General features: G+C 39.2%; 2 protein-coding genes across 2 annotated transcripts; one reads left to right on the forward strand and one right to left on the reverse strand.

Moving 5' to 3' along the window:
• Positions 1 to 829: 829 nt before the first annotated feature.
• On the reverse strand, positions 830 to 16,884 carry LOC137296608 (vacuolar fusion protein MON1 homolog A-like). The gene is made up of 7 exons (XM_067828419.1): positions 16,611 to 16,884; positions 15,938 to 16,107; positions 13,483 to 13,921; positions 12,195 to 12,370; positions 11,370 to 11,490; positions 9,657 to 9,938; positions 830 to 9,218 (listed from the first exon to the last, which is right to left on the reverse strand). The coding sequence occupies exons 1-7, from the start codon at positions 16,878 to 16,880 to the stop codon at positions 9,078 to 9,080; spliced, it is 1,599 nt and encodes a 532-aa protein (XP_067684520.1). The 5' UTR covers positions 16,881 to 16,884; the 3' UTR covers positions 830 to 9,077.
• A 4,451-nt stretch (positions 16,885 to 21,335) lies between these two features.
• Positions 21,336 to 24,427, forward strand: LOC137296518 (uncharacterized). The gene is made up of 9 exons (XM_067828319.1): positions 21,336 to 21,547; positions 21,773 to 21,900; positions 22,052 to 22,184; positions 22,306 to 22,423; positions 22,550 to 22,786; positions 23,103 to 23,218; positions 23,480 to 23,826; positions 23,973 to 24,071; positions 24,297 to 24,427. Exons 1-9 carry the CDS (start codon positions 21,495 to 21,497, stop codon positions 24,425 to 24,427), a joined length of 1,362 nt encoding a protein of 453 aa, XP_067684420.1. The 5' UTR covers positions 21,336 to 21,494.
• Positions 24,428 to 26,075: the final 1,648 nt, after the last annotated feature.

Here is a 26,075-nt window from a genome sequence, read left to right on the forward strand (position 1 = left end):
TACTGAATGTCAATTCTAAACCGCATCTTCATGGGTTTTCAACCATTTAACATTTAACTTGAAAGGATGTGACGAGCATTCCATGTTGAAATGACTTGCCGTTATCTGGACAGATACGCATTTTTAAAACAGATATTGTAAGTCTTTAGCAGAGGTTATGAGACCGGTTTTGAACGGCTTCATGTTTTTGTTTTCCGCCAGGTGACATTCCAAACATGTCTTGAAATGTACCGACCCGTCTTGTTCCGAATGCCTTGGAACTATACCAGCTACAGCTGTCAACAAGACATTGGTATATCTTGGACGGAAAGTCTGTAGTCGCTTTGATTCGTCTCAGAGATTGTTGATGCAAATACGCGATGGAATATTAGTTTTCGGGAGTGTGTTTTGTATGCTTGTGAAATGTTCTTCACATTGTATTAGATACAGACCACGATTACTGGAAAGGTTGCCTGGGTGAAGAATATGGCACCATGCGTTGCTTTAAATTAGGCAATGTGGTATTTCTTTTTTATTTCTGCTCCGTTCATCCGGAAGCTGGCAGGGGTAATGGAGGCGAAGAACGAGTGGCGCTCAAAATGTTAAATAAAACATTCTTCACGTGAATAATTATTAAACATGGGGTAGGTGATCGAAGAGTACGACCAAGTAGGAAATAGGAGTGTATTTTTGATGATGGCGATGTTTTATTTTGACATGAAAAAAATCTTTCGAACCGAAGCGAGGGAAGAACATTGCCAACTTTTGCACATTCTCTATGCTGCGCAACCCTATTTGCGCTACATTTTACCTGTGGTTCGTCATAAACAAAATCACAGAAACCTGAAACATTTAGATTTTATTTCAATTTCGTGTAGATATTTTTAAAAACAATTTACAAATAATTCCCATTTGTTTATTTATATATATACACAGAGAGGTTTCTGAATACACAACTCCAGTCAAAACACTATCCAATGAATGAAGCAGCTGAATGCACACAATCAACTAATCACAAGAAAAGTATGTTCAAATAGTGTACGTTTAAATCTACCATACTCTGAACCACTGACAGTCACATTTAGCATATCAATCTGGACTGACTGAAAACAAGAGTATGTTTTGTCATGTGTATTTTGCATAACATATTTGTTGCACTTCCATTTTAAGAAAAGCAGTAACTTCAAATGACACATCTCAATTTCCCCTGTTTTGTCTTAAGTCCTCAAACATATAAACTTTACACTGTTGGTAAAATATTCTCTTTATCACACAAGGTTTATACTGTGGATGTTTAGTAGGTATCAGCAAGGTCTTTATTGCTTTACATTACCTGGCTTGTTGGAAGACATTCAAAACTGGACTCTGAGGCTAAGAGGGGTTTCCAGCAAGTAACACCACAGACATTTCTTATTATGATCAGTATCTCACAGGATTTGTTACACATGAGACACCACAAACTTGTATGATATTAAATACCGAATGGCAGTGTACAAGGATTAGCTTTATGTTCCACATGGGTGCAATAGCCCAGTTTTGACTCGCTTGTGATACAGCTTGACAGTCTAAGCAAACTTAGGCTCAATATTATTCATCACATTGCTTAGCTGGGTTAACTCTATAAGCCAGGTCAAACCAAGCCACTTTTCAATGAGGGCAATTCTGAATTAATCAATGCAAAGATTTTAGATTTCTTCTGGATCTGTTCATATCCAGCAAAATCACAACATACAAAAATTGTTTTCGGTCACCCCATTTGCTGTAAGTAACTCTTATGACAAGTAGGGGTGCATACAATCTGTTTTAACCTAGCATCAGGAAGAAGCAGCCGGGTGTTTGGTTTCAGCAAGAGACAATTGCACATGCAACATCTTTGTGCATTGGTTACAGGGATGCAGCTACCATTGTTTCTACAAAGGTTCAGCAAGAGTCCAATACAATCTAAGTACAGTTTTGCAACCTACTGAGCTTAGATGAAAAAATAAATGCCTATCTTGCTACATACATGGCTGAGTTAGGAAGAATACCATGCTGTTCAGGCCTTTGAGATTAGCTTACTGGATTGTGCCATTTAGATTGTGGGAAAACAGGTTAGTTACCTGCCTTTGATTACAAAACCAGAAAAATTTATATTAATTCCAAAGCTGCTGGGAACAAAAGAACACAATTGCTTTACTAAGACTTGATACCATGTGCAACTGAACCGATGCACTGCTAAAATTCTTTACAAAATAAATTATTGTCATACAATAGCAGCATCATACAATTTCCACACTTTACAATCTAAACTTCTGCACTTGCTACAACGGTTTCAGTACTGTTAAAACAGTTCTGAGGAGAAATTTTTCTGTCATTTCGCAGAACATGACACATACAACCAGAAAACAAATCCAAGAATAATGAAACGAAATCCACCAAAATTCCAGACAAATATACTACAACTGAAAAATGTCAATGAGTGGGCGAATGATTGTTTCACAGTCAACAATATTTAAGCTATTAGAGCAGACAGACTACAGGCTAGTCTCACGTTGTGGTTGATCTGACAGGAACGTGGACAGTAGTCTTCTTCAAAAGCAAAATTATTCATCTCATGAATAAAAAGACAACTCTGGATACTAACACCTAATTAATTCATGCTTAACTGTACAAAAAAATGACTATGGTATTTAATTGTTTAACTAAAAAACTTACTGTCATGGATAATTCTTCCTGTCATATAATATTGCAATGTTCACATATATTCAGATGAAAATGTGAAGCAAACCAATTTCAAAACTATACAGCTCACAAATTCTCCGGAGTATGCACTGCACAAACTGGTCAAGTTGATTACCCTACGGTCAATGCGATCCTGGGTCTAGATTTTCTAGGTTCTCTTAGTGCTAAGATAATCATAAGTGCCATAGACTAACATTAACTTATGACTATCCCAGTGCTAAAGAGCTTTGAATATTTCGGCCCAGTCTATTACTCTGCTCTCTATAATGCAGACTGCTGTACACAATACATCTTGATGCATAGCATCAGAGTCCAGTACAGAAGTAATTCATTTTCCCAAAGGCACTCACACTTACAATGTATGATGATTATTCTGCCTTTGTTTGGATGAGCACTGCTTGATATAGATATATACTCACATATATAGCCATCTAACTATATACTATACAACAGAGGTGTTATACAAGGATTTCACACATGACAATATTGTATTATAACAAACCAAATATATCACAAGTTTCCATGCAACCAACACAGATCATCTCCAAATATTACACCTTTATTTTATTTGAACCTCTAGCTTAGCATAAACAGGTAACTGATACAAAAATTGGATTCCAAAGTGGTTTCAAGCTTCAATAAACTGTTACATTTTGTAAAATGTGCAGAAAAAGATTACAGAAGTTTTTAAATGGTCCCTGTGGTCACATGGTATCATCACAGAAAGTCAAGACTTAAACATAAACTACACTGGTGGTGGTCGTACATAAAGCTTGATACATGTTTTTATTCAATAACAGGTAATGGACTTAAAGAAGACTGTATAATAAATAGTTTTACCATTACCAAGCCAGGTGTAAGGTCAGACTGATGTCATACTTCAATCAAAACTGATGCACATGATGTCACACTTCCCTAACAACTGATGAATCAACAAGGTGGACTTCATAAAATACAGTAACTGCTTAGACCTTATACATTAATATCATAAAGCATTTTTAAACAGACATAGAATATGAACTTCCAGCTGAGTTCTGATCTGGAAAAACAAATTCTGCAAGCACAATATAGTCATACACCGATTCTCAACAATGATAAATAGTAGACAACTCATTGTGATGACAAACGAGATAATATTTCATGCCAAGAGACAAGTTTGTCACTATGTAGTGAATATCATACACTACATAGAAAAAGCCTAATTTCACTGCAAGTAATTTTCAGAAATTAAATATTCTCCAGTTCCATGAGGATATCAATACCTAAAGCGGGGTCTGAAATGGAGCATATTTCGTCATCACTGTTGCGAGATCTATGCTCATGTCGTTGATCACTGGCCTGTGTAGTCTAGCATAATTACAGAGCACCATTATATAGCTGGAAAAATGCAGTGATACATAACAAACAATCAAACAAATTTGGTTTATGACATCTGAATAGGGGTGAGTGAGTGAGTAAATTTTACAGTGCTTTTTAGTAATATTCCAGCAATATCACGTCAGTGGACATAGGAAATGGGCGTCACACATTATAACTACCGCCTGACCCCTGAATAGGATGCATTTATACCATGCTGCATCCATCAGAGGAAATGTAAGTAGTGTCTGCGGTGCTCAATGTTGTTAAAGATATAAATGGATAATAACATGATCAGGTATACGATTCCGACAAACCTATGATCAAGATCGGGGTTACCTGGGATTTGAACCATGATCAAGAGTTCCTGGGAGATTACAAGACCAAACACCACTTGGCCACATGTGGCCCGTGACGGAATAGGAGTGAGTGAAAGAGTTGGGTTTTATGCCCTTTAGTAATATTCCTGCAGTATCACTACAGATGGGTATCACACGTGGTACCCATGTGAAGAATCTAAGCCAGGTCTTTGGCGTGACGAGTGAACACTTTGGCCGTAGGCTATCCGACTGCTCCAAATAGGCTAGGAAGAGACAGGATGCTTGCTTCTTCAGAGAATGTGGAAGATCACAGTCTCAAGATCCATTGGTACATAAATTCACATGAGGGCCCTAAATCATTATTCTACATGCCTTGTACACCATGCCTGAACCTGAAAACATCAGGATTAGGAATGGTCTTTAATAACCCACATGACTAAATGGTGTCATGCTCTTTGGCAAAGAATAGACAGCAGAACTTCACAATGGAGGACAAAACTATGTCTGTTATGTACAAATGTTACATTGTAAATTTGAACCTGCACTTGTCAATATCCCGAAACAAAAACACGACAATGTACCATCAGTCTTCATCTCTTGGTATTCAACTTTGACAAAAAGGAGGGTCACCTCAACAACAATGTTTTGACGAGATTGGGCCAAAGGGTCTGAAAAAAGTCGCAACACAAAAGCTCAACCAGTAAACCATGCATGTGACATGTCACAGATCCAGATTTCCATGACTGTTAGATATATTCAAAACTGATCACTGTCTAATATACTACCCATCAGACGTTTAGACTCACATGTGTAATTACAGCCACCTACTTCAGTCAACTAGATTTTGCAAAATAATCCATACTGTTTACACATGAACTGATGTATTGTACAAGAAATTCATAATGTTGAAAGGATTATTGTCATGCATTCAATCAATCATGAAACTCTGTGAAAAATGGTGAATTCTTATCAAAACTTTACACCAAAACGCATCTCTTCAGATGCATGATGTTTGCACATGCTTTTCAGCAAATTTGATGAATGATCCTTGTGCAATTAATCTGCATACGGCTTGCAGTTGTTTCCCCCAAGTTAGTGGAGAAATTCATCTTCATAACAACCATCCATACTTACATTACACATAGTTCTAACTGAGCCTATACTTTTGATGGGCAGCAGAAATTGCAACAACCAAGTCCAATACAATACATCAATGTGCATTTTTTAACACTGCACTAGAACATTTAAACTCAGGTTCTGCAGGATTAGGTTATAATCAGATTGCTTCGGCTAACTAAACGTAGTTCCATCAGATTTATGCAGGTTCAGGATCTAAATACAATGAAAAATATTACTTCCACTCTGCAATATGTTTATGCTTACTTCACATACACAAGAGATCACCAGTCTTTGAATCAAGTGATGCAGGCAGTTTTGAACTATGCCCAGTGGAGAGAAACATCTGATAGTGCACCCTGTTCATACAATACAAACTATGTGAAAACCCACAACCCATGCCTGTCCCCTGAGATTTACAATTACTACAATGTGCAGGTTCATCGAAGACACGATTTTTATAAAAGAGCAATAGTGTATGAAAGTAAAAAACGCATGATCCGTGCATACATCTAAATAAATACACAGAGTACATCAGAATGTCAGTAGGGGCATGGTGGGTAAGCTGGCTAATGCACCAGGCTAGTGATCCAACGAAGTTGAGAAGACAGGATTGAGCCCACCTGTGACCAGGTGTAAAAACCTTTGAGTTAACATTGTGTGCAGACTGTTTCAGTGTTGTCACAATCCCTATTTCTCAGTACACAACCCTGTGCACTTAAAGAACCCATGAATCCATTGGTATATGCCCAGATGGTGGTCACATGAATACGTGTAACTCCTAGTTGCAGGTACAGCAACATAAACTTGGACAAAGCACTGTGACTATGTGTCCCAGTGAGTTGTATGGTCCCCATGGAGTTGAGATTGATAATACACTGTGACAATGAGACTGACATCTAATGATTGATGGAAACATATACCTGCGCCTTGAGCAAGCACTAATTGCATGGATATGTGCGCTATATAAATATCCTATATATAATATCAATTATATGAATGACTTTATTACTGTTGATGTTCAAGGAATATCAGTTTTCATACAACTACAATCAATATCAGAGGTTACCCCCCAACAAACAAACTATGACTCTTCCAGGTGTTGATTGGAATGTGAAAAAAGCACTAGGAACATAATCCCACAAGTTAACTATTAAAGTTTACTTAATATATTGTTGATCTTCACTCTACCTGAGGGAACAAAAACAATTTGTTTTAAATACATTATTATGAATTTTAATAAATCCAGATAACAATCTTAACCTCTAACTTGTTACTCACAACTTCATATTACGCACTGACAGCCTTCTTTGGCAGGTAACTTCTAAGTGTTTGGGGTATTTAATTCTAAAGCAAATCTGCACAGGTTGCAGGTAACATCCAATGTGTTCATGTGCCACTAAGAGTGGGACATGCTTGTTCTACATCCGCTTTCACATCTATAAAAATCTTCCCTTTATCATAATTATGTGTATCACATCTAAATGACATTCAAAGACTACAGGTTACAGTTAATGGATGCTGGACTCCAGCATTTGATTAAAGAGCAGAGACCTTTCATAGAAATACTGCTATCACGGGTAATGGTATTGGATTTAAAATCTTTTCATACATGTTTGCATACAACCTACAAACCACCACTGACATGATCACATACAGACCTGATCTGGTAATCTGTAATTAAATCTTAAGCTGACTATGTAAATGTAATTTCAGATAGAACAAATTACAAAAGACATTTGGGTTTGAGATCAGCACAATTAGGATCACAATTATTTTCCATGGAAACAGCTGCTCAACTTTCAAGCAAATAAGACAAATAAATCGTACATTTTACACTTGCTAACAAGAAAAAGGCAAATTATTTTTCACCTACAATGTCAGGTATATGAGACGCCTCCCACAACATCCAACCCAAACTGAATTGTTGTCCCATCATGTGGTTTAGAGGTGCAGTCAAAGAATGGCTGGTACACTGAAGGAAGGAGGGTGTAAGTCTTTGGGTTGACACAACTTGGCATCATACCCCTAGTTTAGTCATCAGAAAGTACAATCACTTAAAGTAAGAGTAGTCTCCCTTGAGACCAGCTACAGCTTTCCAACATGGTGTCACGTAAGACATGTACAAAGACCCATTTCACACAGCGATTGTAGCACTACTTCTACATTTTAACAGAGACTTAAGACAGTCGTAGTGCTACGACTAAACTGTAAACCAGAGTTGGTGTTAGTGTTCGCATGGGTTCAAAAATATGTTGAAAAGTCACTTGCCAGAGGGCTATTGACTGCAAGAAAGAAGCTTGTCCTGACTAATTTTCCTCTTGCTCTGATTTTATGACACAATGCCTGATGTTAATGTTTACTGGACTATTTATCGAAGAGAGATAATTTCACTCTCTGGTAGCTCTACTTTATTATTATCGCAAACTTTAATAGCTTCATTGTGAGCAGATATGAAAGTAAATCCAAGATTATTCGCAGTTTGAAATCATAAGTGGAAATAACCTAGTCGTAAACGGACAAGAAAGATACCTTTTACTTGATTGCCCAATATGAAAACTGACTTGTCCTGGACATCGAGCTATGGGATTTTTTAACCCCTGGTTAGATATGCTAATAATGCTTATTTTACAAAAATGGAGTTACGACTGATGGCTTTAAGAAACCTTTCCACCGTCAAGTTTTCACTAATGAACACAAACAGACAATGCAAAAGAATATAGGTCACTAAGGCTTATAAGACTATATCGAGAATGTCACCCAAGTGTCCACTGGCATCAAATATATCAACTCAAGTTGTTAAAGTAACAAATAGCCAAGGCTTCCTGAGGATATTTTTACCTTTATCAACGAGAGTTGGTATAACTGATATCAGTAGACATGAGGGGGAGATTGTATTTATCATCCAAAATCATTCCTTAGTTTTCAACAAAAAATGTACATCTCTGAACACAGCACTGCCATTAGATTCGCAGCACAGCCATGTCATAGCATTGTGACATCATCAATTTCATGATGTCAGCAGTGTCAGGGTATTGTTCAAAATCTACTGTCAAAACGATATCTCCTAGCGCATATCATCTGATCTCACACAAGTGATATCTCCTGTGGAACACAGTTTTGGATGATAAATGTCATGGCATGACAAATCAACTGAGGTCATGTGAATAAATACCAAGTATTTTTCAACTTATAGGAGTAGAATATTTCAGAAGTTGTGTCCGCATACAAAGTACCATCCTTGAACAAGGCGAAGTTAAAATTAAAATTTAAAAACCGATCTGCATACATAGTTTTGTTGTCCCCCCAGCCATCATGGCAGAAAGAAAAACACAGGACAAAATGACAGTCATGAAGGAATCCATCACTGATTTGAATTCTGGGAATATAATCAAATCAACACTGCCAGTAGAGCTGTAAAAAAATGAAGGAAAATAATTTTCAACATATACACTGACACTCATGTATTCCAGTAAGTCTTACAAGGTACATGTTATTGTTAGAATTTGGGGGTTCAGAATTTTCTGCCTGTTTATCGCCAACCACATTTGAAGGAACCTGGCACATCTGATGTCCCTTTGTAGGTCAGAATGAGACTGAGTTCAGGATGAAGAGTCTATCCTCCTCCCTCTTGATCCAGCGTAGTAACTTGTTCACAGCATGTATTGCTCCAGTCTTCGTCACCAAGGGACCAAACACAGCGTACAGCTCAAACCCTTGTGTCACCTGGTGGAAAGACAAAATACTCCATAGACACCACAACTGAAAACAAATCTGTAAGGATTCAAGATTTGGAGGTGTTCATGATCTGGAGAGGGTTCAAAATCTTTAGGGGTTCATGATCTGGAAGGGGGCACATGCTCTAGAGGTCATGTTCTAGCAATACAACAGCAGAATACGCCAGGAACAGGCTTCACAATTTGTAATCATGTGGGGAATCAAAGCTAGTTCAGAGCCATTGATAAATGACATCACGAGTACCGAACTACTCAACTGGGACACAATGACATGCACCAGTCAAATCAGTGATCTTCATCTAACCCTATTCGTTGTCTCTTCTGATCAAGTAAAGAGCTGAGTTTACTGACATCACATGACCATCAAAAGCATCCTGTTGTCTTGATATCATCATTAACTGACCCATGCCTTGAACAAAATACCTACCCATCCTAGCAACGTTTCGTATCTGCCTACATGGAAGAGTATTTTTAGCGGGCGGCCTGACGTGTGGATTCGATGATGAAGGTACTGATAGAGACCAAACAAACGTTCCTGCTCTGATTGGTTGAGATATGGTGCCTCTAGCTCGGGACTCGTGTATTGTGCTGTGCTGCGGGACTTGTACAGGAAGTGACGCAAGTCATGGATGCCACACTGCTGGATGCTGTAGCTAGTCTTACGTAAAGCGTCGCCTATGGCACGCAGAGCGTTATATTTCAGTAATCTCTGAAAAAATAAATTGAAATGACATCAGATAAGTTCACTGATACTTGACACCTTCAGTTCAATGAAAAAACATAACAAATCTGTTTATCAATATCCCAAATAATCAAATGGCACCAGTTCACCAATTGACTGAACTGTATAGCACGTTTCATCAAGAAATATTCTATGTTCTTAAAGTTCTGCTCCTGACACAAGCTCTACCCACATTTACTGATTTATGTAAAAATCCCAGAATGACGGCAGTGATAATGTTTCTATGGTTAGAATAATATTGTGAATACCATTATCTTAATCTAGTAAATAATGAACTTTCATTCTTAAGGGAACGGTGTCTTGGACTCTATAGTCAGGTGTTAGACTAATATCTAGTCAATAAAATTAAAAATTTTCATATAAACAAACAATTTCATGAAAATGAAAAACTATCCATAATCAGATGGGAGATTCTTTGGTTTTACGCTGCTTCTAGCAATATTCCAGCAACAAGGGGCATAACTACCGTTATGGAATAAAGCCTGAGCTTACACATGATTGTTGCTAAAAAGGTTGGGCAAGCCCTCAATACTATCTAAATATAAAGCTTTGCAACATACACGAAATAAGTGGCTTGCTACGCATTTGGCAACATCATGCCACAAGTCACCAGAATCGGGGCGCACATACTGTTTACAGCTATAGAGTTACAGTAACGATTCGACAGAAGAAAACATGGTTAACACAGTCTAAGTAAACTCATCCTCAGTACTTTTCCTTACACTCCACCACTGAGTCTAACAAAACCTTATGGGATGTCACGTTAGGTAACCTTTGAGATTGACCAATCAGAAAAAACAAATCGCTAAAGTGCAGATTCGCACATACCTTTTGAACTTTTTATCTCGAAAAGGTTCATACCCGAACTATTCCGAATGCTATTGAGCATACGATCGCATCCGGGTGATGCACACGGCATACGTACAGCCATGACAATGGTGAGTAAACAGTCACTGAAAATAGTGTTTTTGACAATATTCAAGGATGTTATCTTGCGGAAATATTAGCTAATGGTAACCATGCCAACAGAAACCCGAAAGCGTATATACTGCAGGTCAAATAACTCTGTTATATACTGATTTGTGTTTGTGGAGAGATCTGTGTGGGTGACCTGAATATTTTGAAAGTCCCCCCAATCCCTAAATAGTAGCCGTTGTCTGATTGGTTAAATCTATTTAACCGTCTTGCATTTGATTGGACGGTCATTGGTTTCTCAAAGGTTACCTGACGCGACCTTCTACTAGGTTTTATTAGACTCAGTGGTGGAGTGAAACGAAATACACTGAGACTAAGTTTACTTAGACTGTGGTTAACAAGTCAAGTTCCTGAATCATATAATCATATTAAGACATATCTGTAGCCTTCAGCAAGTAGCAGCTGTAATAATTCAGCTCCCACCTCCTTAATCTTGTTCTTGCACTCTGAGAGAGTGAAAAAGCTGTCTCGATCCACGGACAGCAACAGCATACATGTCTGACTGTTGTCATCAAGGTAAGACACATGGGCTTGTAAAAATCCACTGTAACACACGATATTATACCAATGTTAGTACATTGTCCATCGATACAAACAGGATATTTGAGCATCTCATCTCCAAAACATTTGAACTGTACCTTTGATTTCAACATTTCTTGTTACCATAATATCCATTTATCTTCACATCATGTCTGACCACTGAATTGGTCCACACCACATCAACGTCCTTAATATTTGTTTACTGTCCATCAAGAAGATATTGATTTGTGAACATTTTACCTTTCTAACATGGCACATGACCAAACAAAATCCTTCATTTCAACCATTCTGTTCACAAATAATCTGAAACACTCTTTACTGAACAGGAATTTCTTTCAAACAGAATATTTTCTGCTGTTCTATCGACTTAATATGAAGACTATCCTCTCTCCATAAAAGCTGTTTCCATCCAAAATGTCTACAAATCCACGGTTCCCCTAACTCCCCAAAATGGCTGACTAGATCACATATGAAGCTCCTAGATTTTATGATTTCAGTATCAATGAAGATTGAAGGACCTAAATGTTTTATCAGTCACATTCTTGCCATCAAAAATGTCCTTCAGCAAACTGAGTTGAAACGATAGTCTGAAATTGAATATAAAATCCTGACTCCACACAAGGGTTGATGCTTCCCCATTAATTCTCCCAAGGACGTTGCTGCCCTCCACTTCCCAGGCTGTCTGTGACAGCTGATCGGTGTGAGCACCTGTTATCAAACTTGGGGAGACAGATTGGAGTCCAGGACTCGGCAGCTTTGAAAGACTCAGAGGCGTTGACGAGGTTGATGATTAGATGCAGGTCCATGGGATGGAGGTAGTATTTCTTCATTCTTACTAATGTCACCAACTGATTGTTAGCAATGATCAGGGCGAATACAAGATCCTGAAACACAGACAAGAAGTCTGAGATAACATCGTGACATGAGTACCATCCGTCAGCAATATTCAAGCTACCATGGTCACATCACTTTGTCCAGTAAATAGTTGACTGGGAGCAACGAACAAATGGTTAATACCATGAACAAACAAACATACATACATGCATGCATACATGCATATAGATAGTTCCACTGCTCAAAAGCACCTTGTTTTCCCTTGATCATTGGATTTCCATGACCATGATCACAACGGCATGATGTATTCTCAATCTCAACTCACTGGGAAGTATACACCTCTTACTGCCTACTAGGTACACTGAGTTAATGTAGACTCCCATCCTTACAAGGTGCCCATTCTCAGCTGGATGGACTGGGACACCTACTATGACATAGTCAAGGTACTTTGTCCAAGTTTACTGCAATCATTGTACAAGCAGCTAGGTGTTTACACATATTCATGAGACCACCATCTGGACATATACCAATGGATTAATGGGTTCTTGTAAGTGCATAGGGTTGTGTACTGCACACTAGGGGTTGTGACAACAAAGAGACAGCACACATAGCTGACTCCAAGACTTTTACACTTGGTCAGAGGTGGTCTCTACCCTGGCACCTCCAAGATCGCTGGATTACTAGCCGGGTGCCTTAGACAGCTTGCCCACCCCGTCCCAAAAAGTACTACAAAACCCTCCCAGACTCATCCCAACGTCTTAATCTCTATCGAAACATGAGGCACCTGGGACTACTCTGCCATGACCTCAGACAGGATATGCCTTTGTTTATAACATAATGATAATGAAATTAAATATATAGCCAAATATCATAATAAGACTTTTTTAGTAAGAAAATCATTAGACATGTACATAAGGTGGGCTAAGGTGTTTTCGCTTTAAATCATCTGAGAGAATCTTTCAAATGGTTGTATCAGCCCTCTCTTATTGGGCAGGTCAGGGCACAGAAACTTCACAGAGATTTATGGAAATTATAAGAAATAGGCCACCTTTTCATATACACACATAATCTGGCAATATGACAATGTATGACAGTCTAGAACCAAGCTAGACATCAACCCATACAACATTCATGTGATGTAATTCTATGAATGTGGACTCACCTTGACTTTTGCATGTTGCACTATACTTTGAGCAATTATTTCTCGTACTCCACTATCCAAAGGTAAGCATCGCACAGCGCCTAGTAAGAAACCATATTCATTGTCTATTAAGTTCAACAAATTGTCAAAAAATTTCTCAGCACCACTTAAAAGTCTTCGGAGATCGTAATTTCTCCGCTGTTTGAATATTTTGGAAAGTGTGCTATAGGTGAGCACACTAAGCACTTGGTTGTAAACATATGATAGCTGCAACAACATCTGCTGAGTAGAGTCTGTTCCTCGTGTCACACCAACCATCAACAGATGGTCCCGGATCAAAAACACAAACTTGTGGTCCCCTGCATTAATGCAGCGAATCTGGTCCTTGTTGTCCTGCACAAAGGACACTAATGCCTGCATCACGCCCATGATGGTCACCAACTTGTCCTCACTGCCGTACCTGGAGATGAGCAACATCAAGGATCAGCAATTAAAATGGCTGCCTACTTGCCGATCTGTGGCTAGTAGTTTCCTAGGAGGCCAATGGTCTCTATAACCAAATATCTTACCTTTCTACTAAATGTTTTGAGTAAGTCTTGTTTTGTGCCACTTTTAGTACTGCTGAAATGGCATACCACAGTATTTTGTTTTCGGTTTGCTATCCCAAAATCACTTTGATAATATGGAATGTTTGGTTTTTGTGCCAAAAACATCATCTTACTCACCCTATGCATATTACTTTTGGAATGTCTTCACAAACATTCCATGTTATTCAGTCCTAGATGACATCCTCCACTGTTTCTGACATTTCTGTGTCGCTATTATCAACAACTCATGCTAATTCCAATGGATGAACTAGATGGTGTAAAGGAACTTTCCTTGGGGTTTCAATTCCACAAAGATCTCTTCTCAAAATTTTAACCAAAGCCTTTCAACCAAAATGTTTATCCCATCAAATTTTACAGTTAATGAACTGAACAGAGAGCTGTGTACCGAGATACATACGACACCCCAAACTTTTAGTACTACCCAGCTGGAGGGGGCACCAAAAATGGGTTTCACACATTGTACCCAAAAGGTGAATACTCAGGTCTTGTAGCTTTGAGTGATGCTGGTGCTTTTACTGCTAAGATGTTTGAACAAACAATGAAAGGCATATATTACCAGGGATACTACAATCATCAAATATTATCATTGGTATTCACTCTTGAAATGTTTCTATGGGAACCTTCAATCACATTAACCAGTGTGTCTCCTAAGTGCTGAAGGTTTATACTAAATTTACGTCACAGAATTCAAGATTCTTCCAAAGCAATCAGTGCCTAAACATCATGCCAGATGTACATGGGATGCCTAAACCCAGTAACCGCAGTTGCTCATCATTTGAAGGGAGATAACTTAACAGTTACTGACTTTTGATTGTTATATTTATAGTTTTCTGCAACGCTTTTATAAACGTCAGTATGTTTGACTCTAAAAGATTATTTTCAACATGATTTTTAAGGAAAAATGAACCCTACCCAAGTTCTCTGAAATAACTTTAGATGTTTACAGGACAACTCCAAAGGGTTCTGTGGAGCATCCAGATTTCTTTGGAATGGATTTCATTCATGTTTTGGCAGATAGAAAAAGACATTGTATAAGGAAAAAGGAGAACGAAACAAGAACAGGTACTGCACTACAGGCATTCCCACTGCACCTACTTCCAACAGTTACCCTGGTTACATGCTGATACATGCATGACTTGTGTGTGTCAGACAAACCTTCAATGTCGGTAATTATTCATGCTACTGGCAGACAAAGTAGTAGTCAGTCTCAGATGTAATGCCTAGAAATACCCTTTGGGCACTTGACAGAAAATTTAGGTGTGCCTTTGTGAAAATACGAGCACATCACATCAATGATGTCATTTCAATGTATTGCTCAGATGTTTAGTAAGATCATGTGAACCTGTATATTTGAGAACCGGATTTCCTGAACACTTTCATGACTGTCAAGAATAGTTCAGCTTCATTTGTCATGAACACATAAACTCACTCTAAACTACATTACCATTCAAGAAATTATTTCCTGTACCGAGCACTGGCATTTTAAGTGGCCACACCCATGTTATGCTGTGAGCTTACACTGTCATCGACAAACGCAAAAAAATTAATTAATTCAGTCAGTGAATACTATTCCACTATCAAAGGTTGCAATTTGTCAAAGTTTTCTATACTACCTTTTGGAAGAATGCAAAATGGCTTCATACTATCCATGGCATTATAGAAAATGGTTTCATATGAATGTCTATTGCCAATCAAAAGTCTTCTAATTAATCTCATGGGTAATAAATCACAATGTAAATTGTAACACAGATGCCTATATCACAACATAATGCAAGACAATTTCTCAAACACACATCCCAAATATTTAGCATTTTCTGAATGATACATATCATATCAGACATCATCATTTGAAAGTCTAGTTCATGCACCTGGAATAGACTGGCTTTCCAGACTCGCTGAGTATAAAGATGTGTTTCCTCTGACATTTCCAGTGTAAGGTGTTCACATCATCATCATTCAGTTCTTCCACTTGCGCCTCTTCAGCTGACACCTTCCCCTCCACACTCAGCTTGTCAACAGCATTGGATAAATCTTTGGTCTGAAAGAACAGAATTATTCTGGTTTGGCATTTACAAGTTATGTGGTGAGGGAAAATGGGATTAAGTGTCAAGGTTACTGCACTTCTATACTTTGTCTGTATCAACAGGTATGCTTTAGTTGTTTCCCCTTTTGCTGCCAAGCTCAAAGCTGGGTAAGAAAAAGTACCATCTTTTAATATTTTTTGATAATGATATGACATGGCTTGTTTAAGCGTCGGATAATGCAACAGAACCTTTTCCCGTCCATAAATGTCAAAGAATGAATCCCGGTATTGATTTAAACATGTAAATATGGAATTCCGAATGTGTGCTGATCATGATCATGTATGCACACCTGTGACAGGTCTTTCATGCAGTAGGATATGTCAAGTGGCTACACCTGTCACGCACATTTTCAAACATAACCATGTTTCTAATGAAACTGTCATTCAATTTAACACAACGCATTTGAAAGAAATATACCTTCTGAATACACCCCAAATATAAAATACAAGATTCACACCTCAGTTTGGTCCGATTCCTCGCCGGTGGAGATTTCATTCGAGTCAGCCTGATCATCTGACTGGGAATTCTGTCGCACAATTGAATGGATTGGACCAGAGGCTGACTTGGGAAATGGTGCTTCTGCGAGGTTTTCATAATTCAAACTTTCGTACGAATCGCTTGCAATGAACATAACATTTCCACTGGTCCCAGGTGCTTCGGACTCTAGAAATTCCCCTTGATCCGACTCTGAAGTACTTTGCTGTTCCGCCTCTTTAGAGTCGGCCATCTTGTATCACACTTTACGTGCTCTTCAGGAGCTGAGAGTTAGTCGCTGCTGCCACTGGTTGGATTGCCTCCCTTTACGCAGGTACGCACATTATTAACGGTAAATAACGTATTCTATCTGAAGCTTCAGCAATTCTTTTACAGTATCGCTAGGAGAATACGTGGAACAGGACGTATAACTAGCTTCCTTCATTGTCGTGAAATATCTTTAGAATTTAATACATCGATCAGTAGTTGAATCCCAATGTAAGAACTATATATGTATATATGTTGATTCCTTGTTAAACCAGGGATACTCTACTCTACATAAGCTCCGTGCTTGTTTTTGTCTGTTTTCCAACGTGCGGTGGCGTTTTAAAATAACTTCACTTTCAGTTTTCACAATCTATTTAATCAGGGATAATCTACATGTTAAAGTCTCCCAGATTTAATAAACAATATAAAATTCGCAAGTTTCGGAATCAAATGAAGTCTGGCTATCCTTCAGTCGAACTGCATACATGTGCTTCGAGAATATTACTGTCAATGTAGGCAAATTGTTAATCAGTAAATAGTTATAAACATGAGAATGTCTTGCACGGAATAAATATGTAAAAGCTCTGACAGGAAGCACATATTTTGGCGTCTTTAATCCCTCAGATCCTTTTTCCGTTTAAATGGGGTTTTTCGTTTCTGCCGGAATTATATATTTCTTTAGACTAAGCGTTACTCTTCCTGTAGGTTTTGACACCAGCGTATTAATGATCAGTAAGTTTCCGTCTTTAAATCGAAAAAACCCCAAATCATTTACTCTTTTCAGCTATGCACGTGAATTTTGCGAAATGGTCTGTATTAATTGAAACAAAACACTTCTGGCCCCAGCACGAAGATAGTCGTAAGTGCCATTGATATACGACTATCTTAGCGCTGAGAGCTTCTGTTGTTGTTTTTGTTGTTGTTGTTAGTTTTTTTTGTTTTGGGTGGTTTTTTGGGTTGTTTTTTTTTGTTTGTTTGGTGTCTGGGTGAAATAAAGATAATCTATTCATACAAACACTAGGGTCTCTAGATTAGACCAATCTAGTCTAATCTTTGTGATATTTATCCAAACGTAATAGACACAAATTGGTACCTGTATCTGATCAGGAACTTGTTCGGCATTCTTATGTCAAAATCATCCCCATACATCGGTTAATATCAGTCTTTTGTGAATAGGGGAAAGGCATATGGCCCGAAACCATGGATTGATGTTCGTACTCCTTTAAATCAAATCTATATTTGTATGTGTAAATCCTGTTTGTCATGAGTCACTGACTGAACAACATCACCGTGCGGGGATTCTGACCTAACAGAGATGGTCCTGCTCGTAAATCCGTGACGATCCGGGTTAGAATTGATCTTCAGTAAACCATGCTTGTCGTAAGAGGTGACTATCGGCGTCGGGTGGTCAGGCTTGGTTGACAGTTATGTCATCGTATCCAAAAAGACTATATCCATACTCATGCTGTTGACCACTGGATTGTTTGACCCAGACTTGATTATTTAAAGACCGTCTTATAGATGGAATATTGCCGAGTGCGGTGCAAAACTAAACCCACTCAATGGTAAGAGGCGGTGAAAGGATTGGCTGGTCAGGATCGGCGACTCAGCAGGGCGCTCAATATATCAGTCACTAGATTGCTTGTTTCAGATTCAGTTATTTATACGTCGCGGTCATGTTGCTGTGTTGGGCGTTAAACAACAAACAGCTGAATAACTCCACAATGAACATGTAGTATTATAGTTACATGATTTCCTCAAGTCACATCCTGTTTTAGAATGTTCTCAAGTGTTAAGCCTTGTTCCTAGTTTATAACCAGAATGTGATTTAGTTTATAATTTTATATTTAGCAAAGAAAAAAGAACATGGATATTTCCGTTTCACTTGTGTGAAAAAAAATCAAAATGATTACACGCTGTCTACTTTTAGTCACAAGTACAAAATTAGGAGATAAACATCATGTGTTGGTCAATTTCCGGGTGTTATTGAGTATTTGGCGCACTGGAATACATTTGGAAACGAAGGCGTCTAAACCGGACCTTCACGGGTCCTAGAATCTTGAATGGAAGCAGAAGTGGGGGGTGTTCAAATCATACAAACAGGTGAGAATTCAGGGATATCACATTGAACCAAGCAATCTGAACGACTTAACGTTTATGAGTGAATGAGTGAGTGAGTTTAGTTTTACGTCGCACTTAGCAATATTCCAGCTATATGGCGACGGTCTGTAAATAATCGAGTCTGGACCAGACTATACAGTGATCAACAACATGAGCATCGATCTGCGCAATTGGGAACCGATGACATGTGTCAACCAAGTCAGCTAGTCTGACCACCCGATCCCGTTAGTCGCCTTTTACGACAAGCACAGTCACTTCCTATGGCAAGCATGGGTTGCTGAGGGCCTGTGCTACCCCGGGACCTTCACGGGTCCTTAACGTTTATGTGGGTAGTGGGCGACTTAACCCTGCGTTCCACCTTATCTCAGGTTTCAATCGGCGAATTTGATGTGTAATTGTTTAGGGGTAGCTAGTGGAGTAGCCAAATGGTTAAAGCGTTAGCTCGTCGCGCCGAAGACCCTTTTTCGATTCCTCACATGGGTACAATGTGTGAAACCAATTTCTGGTGTCCCTCGCCGTGATATTGCTGGAATATCCTCACATGGAATCCGAATTAGTAATGATAAATATCAGCAATGGCCACACTGACAAAGTTGAAAATGGAGTTGCTGGTCTGTGTCTTGACTCATGGTTTGTGTCCTAGTTTTTATATCAAGACACTTGACAAATAATAATCATCTTTGATTGTCTTTCAGAACAATACAAATGTCATTTTGAAAACGGATTACCCAAAATTAACAAACCACCAATCTAACAAAAATATAATATAATGCAACTAAAAGACAGTAAAAAAGATATTTTGGGCTGCCATGGACACAATTATATACAACAGCGAGAAAAATAGTTTCCTTCTTTCACCAACCTCAATATGTGGCAAACAGTTCATCTTTTTTCGCTCTTCCAGAGATGAACACAAATCCTTGACTCTTCTTCTTTAGGCTACTGTAACAGGCGCGTCCACATATCCATCACCACTGTATCATGTAACATTTAAAGTACAACAATAAATAACTTATTACCACATCCATGGTTCCAAGCTGGTTCGATGTCCACAGAGGGAAGTGTGATCTGTACAGGAAGAGCCAGTGTGGCTACACAGCATACAGAAATTGGAGGAGGTGGTGGCTAGTCTTTGATAATCGTCTTTTTTCCTATGATTTGACATTTATATTGTCAAGTGCTCTTTTAGTGGAGAAATGTTTATATATCCAAAGCAGTATCCAAGCTGACATAATGGACATGGCAAAGGGAGTGATGTAACTATTCTCACTGATGAAACCTAAAAACGTTTCTGATATATTTGACATCGCTTTTACGCTGTAAGTTGTTATGCTATGCATATAAACAATCCTTATTTCATATGCTTTCTCTGCAGTCTACATCTTCAAAACGAAGGGAAAACATATTATGATATTTCTTTTTAAATTGCGAATGAGAACTCTAACATTTCTGCCTGAGGGAAGAAACACACCATTTCTATTACCATATTTCTTCCAAGGAAACATGTTTGTATATTTTTTAATTCAAATTTTGAACTTTACTCAAAAAGTTAAGCAACATAAATTTCTAGTCCTAAAGACTGTTTATAGACTTAAATGTCATCAGAAGCATGTACCCGTGAAGCAGTCGTGCAAAATATGCTGAACTGACGGAACAAATTCTCAACATTAAGGTTCAAGTCAGTTTTGGACAGTGAAGCAGTGTTCAGTAACATATATGGCCACCGTGGGCACATGTGCAAGCCTCAACACTTTTTGGCATTGACTAAATGGCATGTGAAGCTACTGTTGTGAAGTGTTCTGCCATTCTCTCTGTACAGCCTGCTCAAGGTCATCAAGGTTGTCCGAATACTAAAATCGGTAGACCTAAAGACTTTTAGTATCCCTGGTCCCATTGCTCCCAGAAACCATATTTTTCTGCAATTGTAATTTTGCCATAAATTTGATAATGTGAGATTTTGAATGATATATGGCACAATATATCGACAAAAAGGCACGTGAATAATATATTCTTGAACCTGTCAGTCCTGGAGACTTGTACCCTTGATTTTGGACTCACAGTCGGCAAAACTGGCGAATTGCGACTTTCAGTATCTCTCGTCTCCCTCCTTGCAAAGACGATATTTATTTGTCATTTCAATGTTTCGTAGACAAGAGAATTGCGACAAGTTTGACTAACTTCGGCAACGGCCAAACACCAACACATTCATGGACATCTGTCAATGTCCAGAGTGCCATCTTAATGCAAGTCGTTCTCAGACTGCAATAAGCTGGGTCCCGAACTGCATGTCGCTCGCTGGCGCGCGTCAAGGGAGCCGGGAACCAGCTAAAACCTTCATTGACGGACTTTAACGAGGTATGACGGAATTGTTTCTGTGACGTCATAATCGCAAGGCCGCCATTGCCCGAGTAGCAACCAGATTTACATCCATTGACTGTATACGCTCTGTCCAAATTGTCTTTTCTCTGCGTTTCCAAGTATGAACGAGATCCATCTACCCGATTTTCATCATCTCCAGAACGACGGGGAACTGTAAGCAGCTTTCTTTCGTTCCATTCTTCACTCAGTGTGGTGGAATCTCCAAATTAAATGTAACGGACGTTCTCGTCGCTATGTCCAAGTTAGACGCCATTTTGTACATAACTTCAAGAAGGTCTTCCCACAGCCATGGAATAATTTCAGCAATCATTCTACTTTAAATGCCTCAAATAGCTCTTCTTTACACATTAGATGGAGTGAAATCTTATCTGTTTACAGCTTGAACCCTTCTCGTTTCTGGGTAGAAATAATGAAATCCCGGGTAGGCATCAACAATTTATACGCTGAGAAGCTGCTCGACTGGTGTCAGGGCTGCAGGACTATGCTTGACACTCTCAGTCAAGATGGTAAGTATGCGATTAATTAGTTAGTTATTCACTTACTATTCACATTAACGTTTTGACAAATGTTCCTGTTATGTTGCTTCGAAAACCCGTTTCTATAGGTTGTTTTGCTTAATTGCCAATCCCCCCAATGCTCTCTTTATTCCGTTTTCAGCTTGTTCCGAGAGTCAAAAGATTCGTCATCTTCTGGTTTGCTACCTGAGATCGTCTGAACAGGAGGCTAATCACATTCTCACTGTGTCACGTGATATGACGAACCAGGATGGACCTATCCATTCTCTAAAAAGGTAAGGATATTTGATGTTTGTTAGTGTTGTTCGCGTATGACTATATCCACGTGTTGTTTTGATTGTGTGATTGAAATCATGACCAGAGTGGCATTCATATTAGTGGTTGACATGTTTTCAGACTGGTCACTGCTAACAGGAGAGGCGTGTTGTCTGAGCACAAGGCTTTGAGCCGGGAACTTGTGTCCCTGACTGAGAGACACATGGTGTGCCTCAAACATCTTCAGGAGGTGAAGGAGGTGAGTTGTTCTGGTGACTGCCTTTGGGATGTAACACTTGAATTTAGTTTATTTCCTATTCTGAATACTACTGTACACGCGCGTTTGCTTCAAGTAGAATATTACAGGTGAATGTCTCCTTGACAGAGCGGAATAATGGCCATGGCTGCATCTCGTAATTATGAAACGAGAATAAGCGAGCTGAAGGCTGAGCTGGAGAAATTGGGGGAAAAGTCCAAGAGGTCTCAGGAAAGCCGACTGGAGAAGAAAGTCCGGACTTTGGAGTCAAAGCTGGTTAAACACAATCAGAAAGAGAAGACTCACAAAGCCCATTATGAGTGCCTGCTGAAAGAGGAGAAAGAGCTTGTGAATAGACTGAGAAAGGTGAACATTGAAAATATGGCTTCCGATATCTGTTTCCAGTCATTCCTTCACATTCTTTGAAGGATTCCTTTGTTATAGAACTGTTTGTCTTAATCCCTTTTAATCCGCTTTCTCTGTGTGAGTAAATGATCCACGTCCTGAAACCCATAAGTGCACAATATCATGCAAACTCCCAACAATAATTCACGTCTGTCTCTCGACCTTTTCTTCATCTTTTTGTTTGTTTTTTTCTGTCTTTTTCTTTGTTACTTTTTGTTTGCTTTCCTTTCTTTATCTCTTCCCTGTTCTGTTTGTCCCCCTCTCTCCACCCACCCAGACCTCTGACCATGCATGTCAAGAAGTATGTGACCTGCAGAAGAGTCAGTTGGAGTCCTTGATCTCCAGTCTCAGAGACTTTGTTGTCAAGACATGCTCGCCTGACAATGTGGGCAGGTACAGCAATAGGGCTGGCTTATCTTTGCTTCAGTGTATTCATCCTAGGTTTTGGTGCTATTTATTTCTCTGTGTGTTTCTCTCCCAGTGTTGAAAAATCAGGATCAGTCACAAGAGATCTATGATCATTGTATCTGTGTGCAGCACTTTTGTCCCAATTAATTACTTTTAGAGTTAATCTTCTGGTTGTCTGTATTTTCTTTGCCTAGCTTTGATAAATTAGTTATCTTGTACTTATGAAGGTATTGTCTGTTGCTTCAGGAGCTGTTTCCTGAAGGCGGCCATTGATGATATAGCTGTCGATGACATCATCAATGCCACCTGTGATGTGACCTCACAGAAGTATATCTTCCCAGATGTTCAGGCCTGGCATCGGAAATTTGGCTTTTTGGAGAAAATTCCAACCCCGTTTGTCCGAGCATCCAATGTGGCCATCAGACGTGATCCAAAGAAAGGCTTGACTGAGGAGAACCTCTTGGCGCAAGAAATCATGTCAGCCATTGGCCAGCCTGTTCACAGTCGTAGACGCTGGGTCTCTAAGTCTAATACCAAGAAAGGAGACAACTATGACTTTAACAACAATGAATCCGTTACTGTTACCTCAAAAGGTAAATGGAGTCATTTTTATGTATACACATATATGTACGTCTCTTTCTCTCACTGAGAACACTGTGTATTGTTTTGAACTGAACTTTACTAGAAAGACTATGTTGTAAGAGGCAGATCTTCACTGAATTCTTGTGTCTTCCCCCAGCTGTAGTGGAGGAGGACGTGAAGTATCTGGAAGACGTGTATGTGCGCGTCATCCGGCCCTTCAAGCCCACCCACCCTGAGCACCTCCAGTTGAAACTGGGTGAGTGTTCCCAAGGAGCATATCTATAACGCTCATGTATAGGATGTACGAGTGGACATTGTAGCGTCCATAGATGACCGTGTAAGGATGTAACGTGTATGAGGTTAAGTTTGAGTTGTCCTTCTGTTGGGAGTGGAAGTGAAGCACATGATTACTACACCTGTGCCTGGTATGTGTCTCTTTACTGATTATTTGTATGGCTCTTGTTACATCTGTTTCTTGCAGGCATGCGGATCAAACAAAAGTTCCCCATGGATGTACAGGGGATGTCCTTTGGATGGTGTCGGCGTGGGCTTGGGGGTCGGAAGAAGCGGCATGGATTTTACCCTGCTGATCATGTGATCTTGGAGAACTAGACTTTATTTTCCTTTCAGTTGTACATGTTGTAATAACCGTATTTTGTACTGTGAATATACATTGGTGGAGGTGTACACATTTGTCTGTTTTCATTACTCTGTGCCTTCCTCGGATCTGACAAAGACAAAGGGCCAGCATCAGGACTGCAGAGGGAGGCTGCTGTAGGGGCAGGCCCGCAGTGGTTTTAGGAACTAATCTTAGTTGCATGCAATTACACCCTAGAAACAACTTTTAGAATAACTACAAACTACAGGTGAAACTTCAAAACAATCTCAGAGAGACTGATGTTGAGAGTAGCACAGGGAAGCGGCAGTAAAATGCACGTAGACGTAGTGGGGTCTGAAGTGGGGTCAAGCTGGTAGGGCGGGTTCATGTACCTTTGATTCAGTCCCATTCTGACGCGAAAATGGGGACTCCGGCTGTGGCGGGTAGATGAAGTAGAAGGTGGAGAGGGTCAGGTACAGCAGTTCATTGGCACAATAATGAGACATGGCTCCCTCGATCAAGGGATTATATCAGTTGTGGACGCTACCAGGCCCATCGTATCCTTTAGCGTGTCGCTGTTCAGATTCCACTACACTAACTCAGAATCACTTGCTCCCTGGGCGAGTACCGTATGGGAAGATGTGAGGAGATAGAGGCAGCTGTGATTGGATAAAAGAGTCTAGGGTTTTATGTTTATTTAAAGCACATTTATCCAGTAATTAAACCTGATCACAATTTTAAGCATTTAGTGCTGTCATTCTTATCGCCATGACTTATGCTTCTTGTGTGTACAGATATTTCCCAGTGGGTGGCATTTGGTGCAGAACTCGGAAAATTAGCAGGATAAGTCAACCTGAATTTGTGTTTTTATTGTAGTTTAGAGATAAGATACAGCTGTAGGAATCGAATATACAAAAAGAACATGCGAGTCACTCGAATGTCTTCCAATGCATTGCATATACCAGGAGGTATAATTTACACTATCCAACTTACACAGGGCAAGCTGGCTTCGTTTCACAAGGGAAATCGGAAAATCAGAAGGTGAACCTACATATACAGGCGTGAAAACAAATACACATGATTTGATTATACACACAGTTTGTTAAAAGCATGAAGTTGAACGTGACACCCCTCACTCCCACAGTTGACACCCAAGCAAAGCTATCTATTTACAGCATACGTTTCCTGAGGAGACACTAGACGTGGGTAGTATGGGTGTCTAGCTGTCAACCACTAAGAATTGAGACTTTCATTATCTCTAGTCTCATTGCTCTCAGAAACAATATTATTTTATGTTCCTAACTTCGTCGTATGCTGGCGGATATAATCTTTGTAACTATCACACTATTTCATCCATGTAATAGTGTAGACGTGATAAATTCCTGAATTTATGATGTGCTAATACTAAAATCGGTAAACCTAAAGAATTGCGACTTTTGGAATCTCTGGTCTCATTGCTCTTAGAAACAATATTTTTCTGTGACTGTAATTTTGTCATATACCTGAGGATATGAGGTTTATAATGATATATGGCACCGTATAAGGTACACGTGGAGAATATCGGATACCTACCAGCGAAACCTTACCCTTACCCTAACCCAAAGTACACTGCTTTGATGGCGGAAGGTATCCGATTGTCTTACCAATCATTTATCTAGCCAT

The sequence above is a fragment of the Haliotis asinina genome, chromosome 9 (genome assembly GCF_037392515.1).
Source record: "Haliotis asinina isolate JCU_RB_2024 chromosome 9, JCU_Hal_asi_v2, whole genome shotgun sequence".
Classification (NCBI taxonomy): Eukaryota; Metazoa; Mollusca; class Gastropoda; order Lepetellida; family Haliotidae; genus Haliotis; species Haliotis asinina.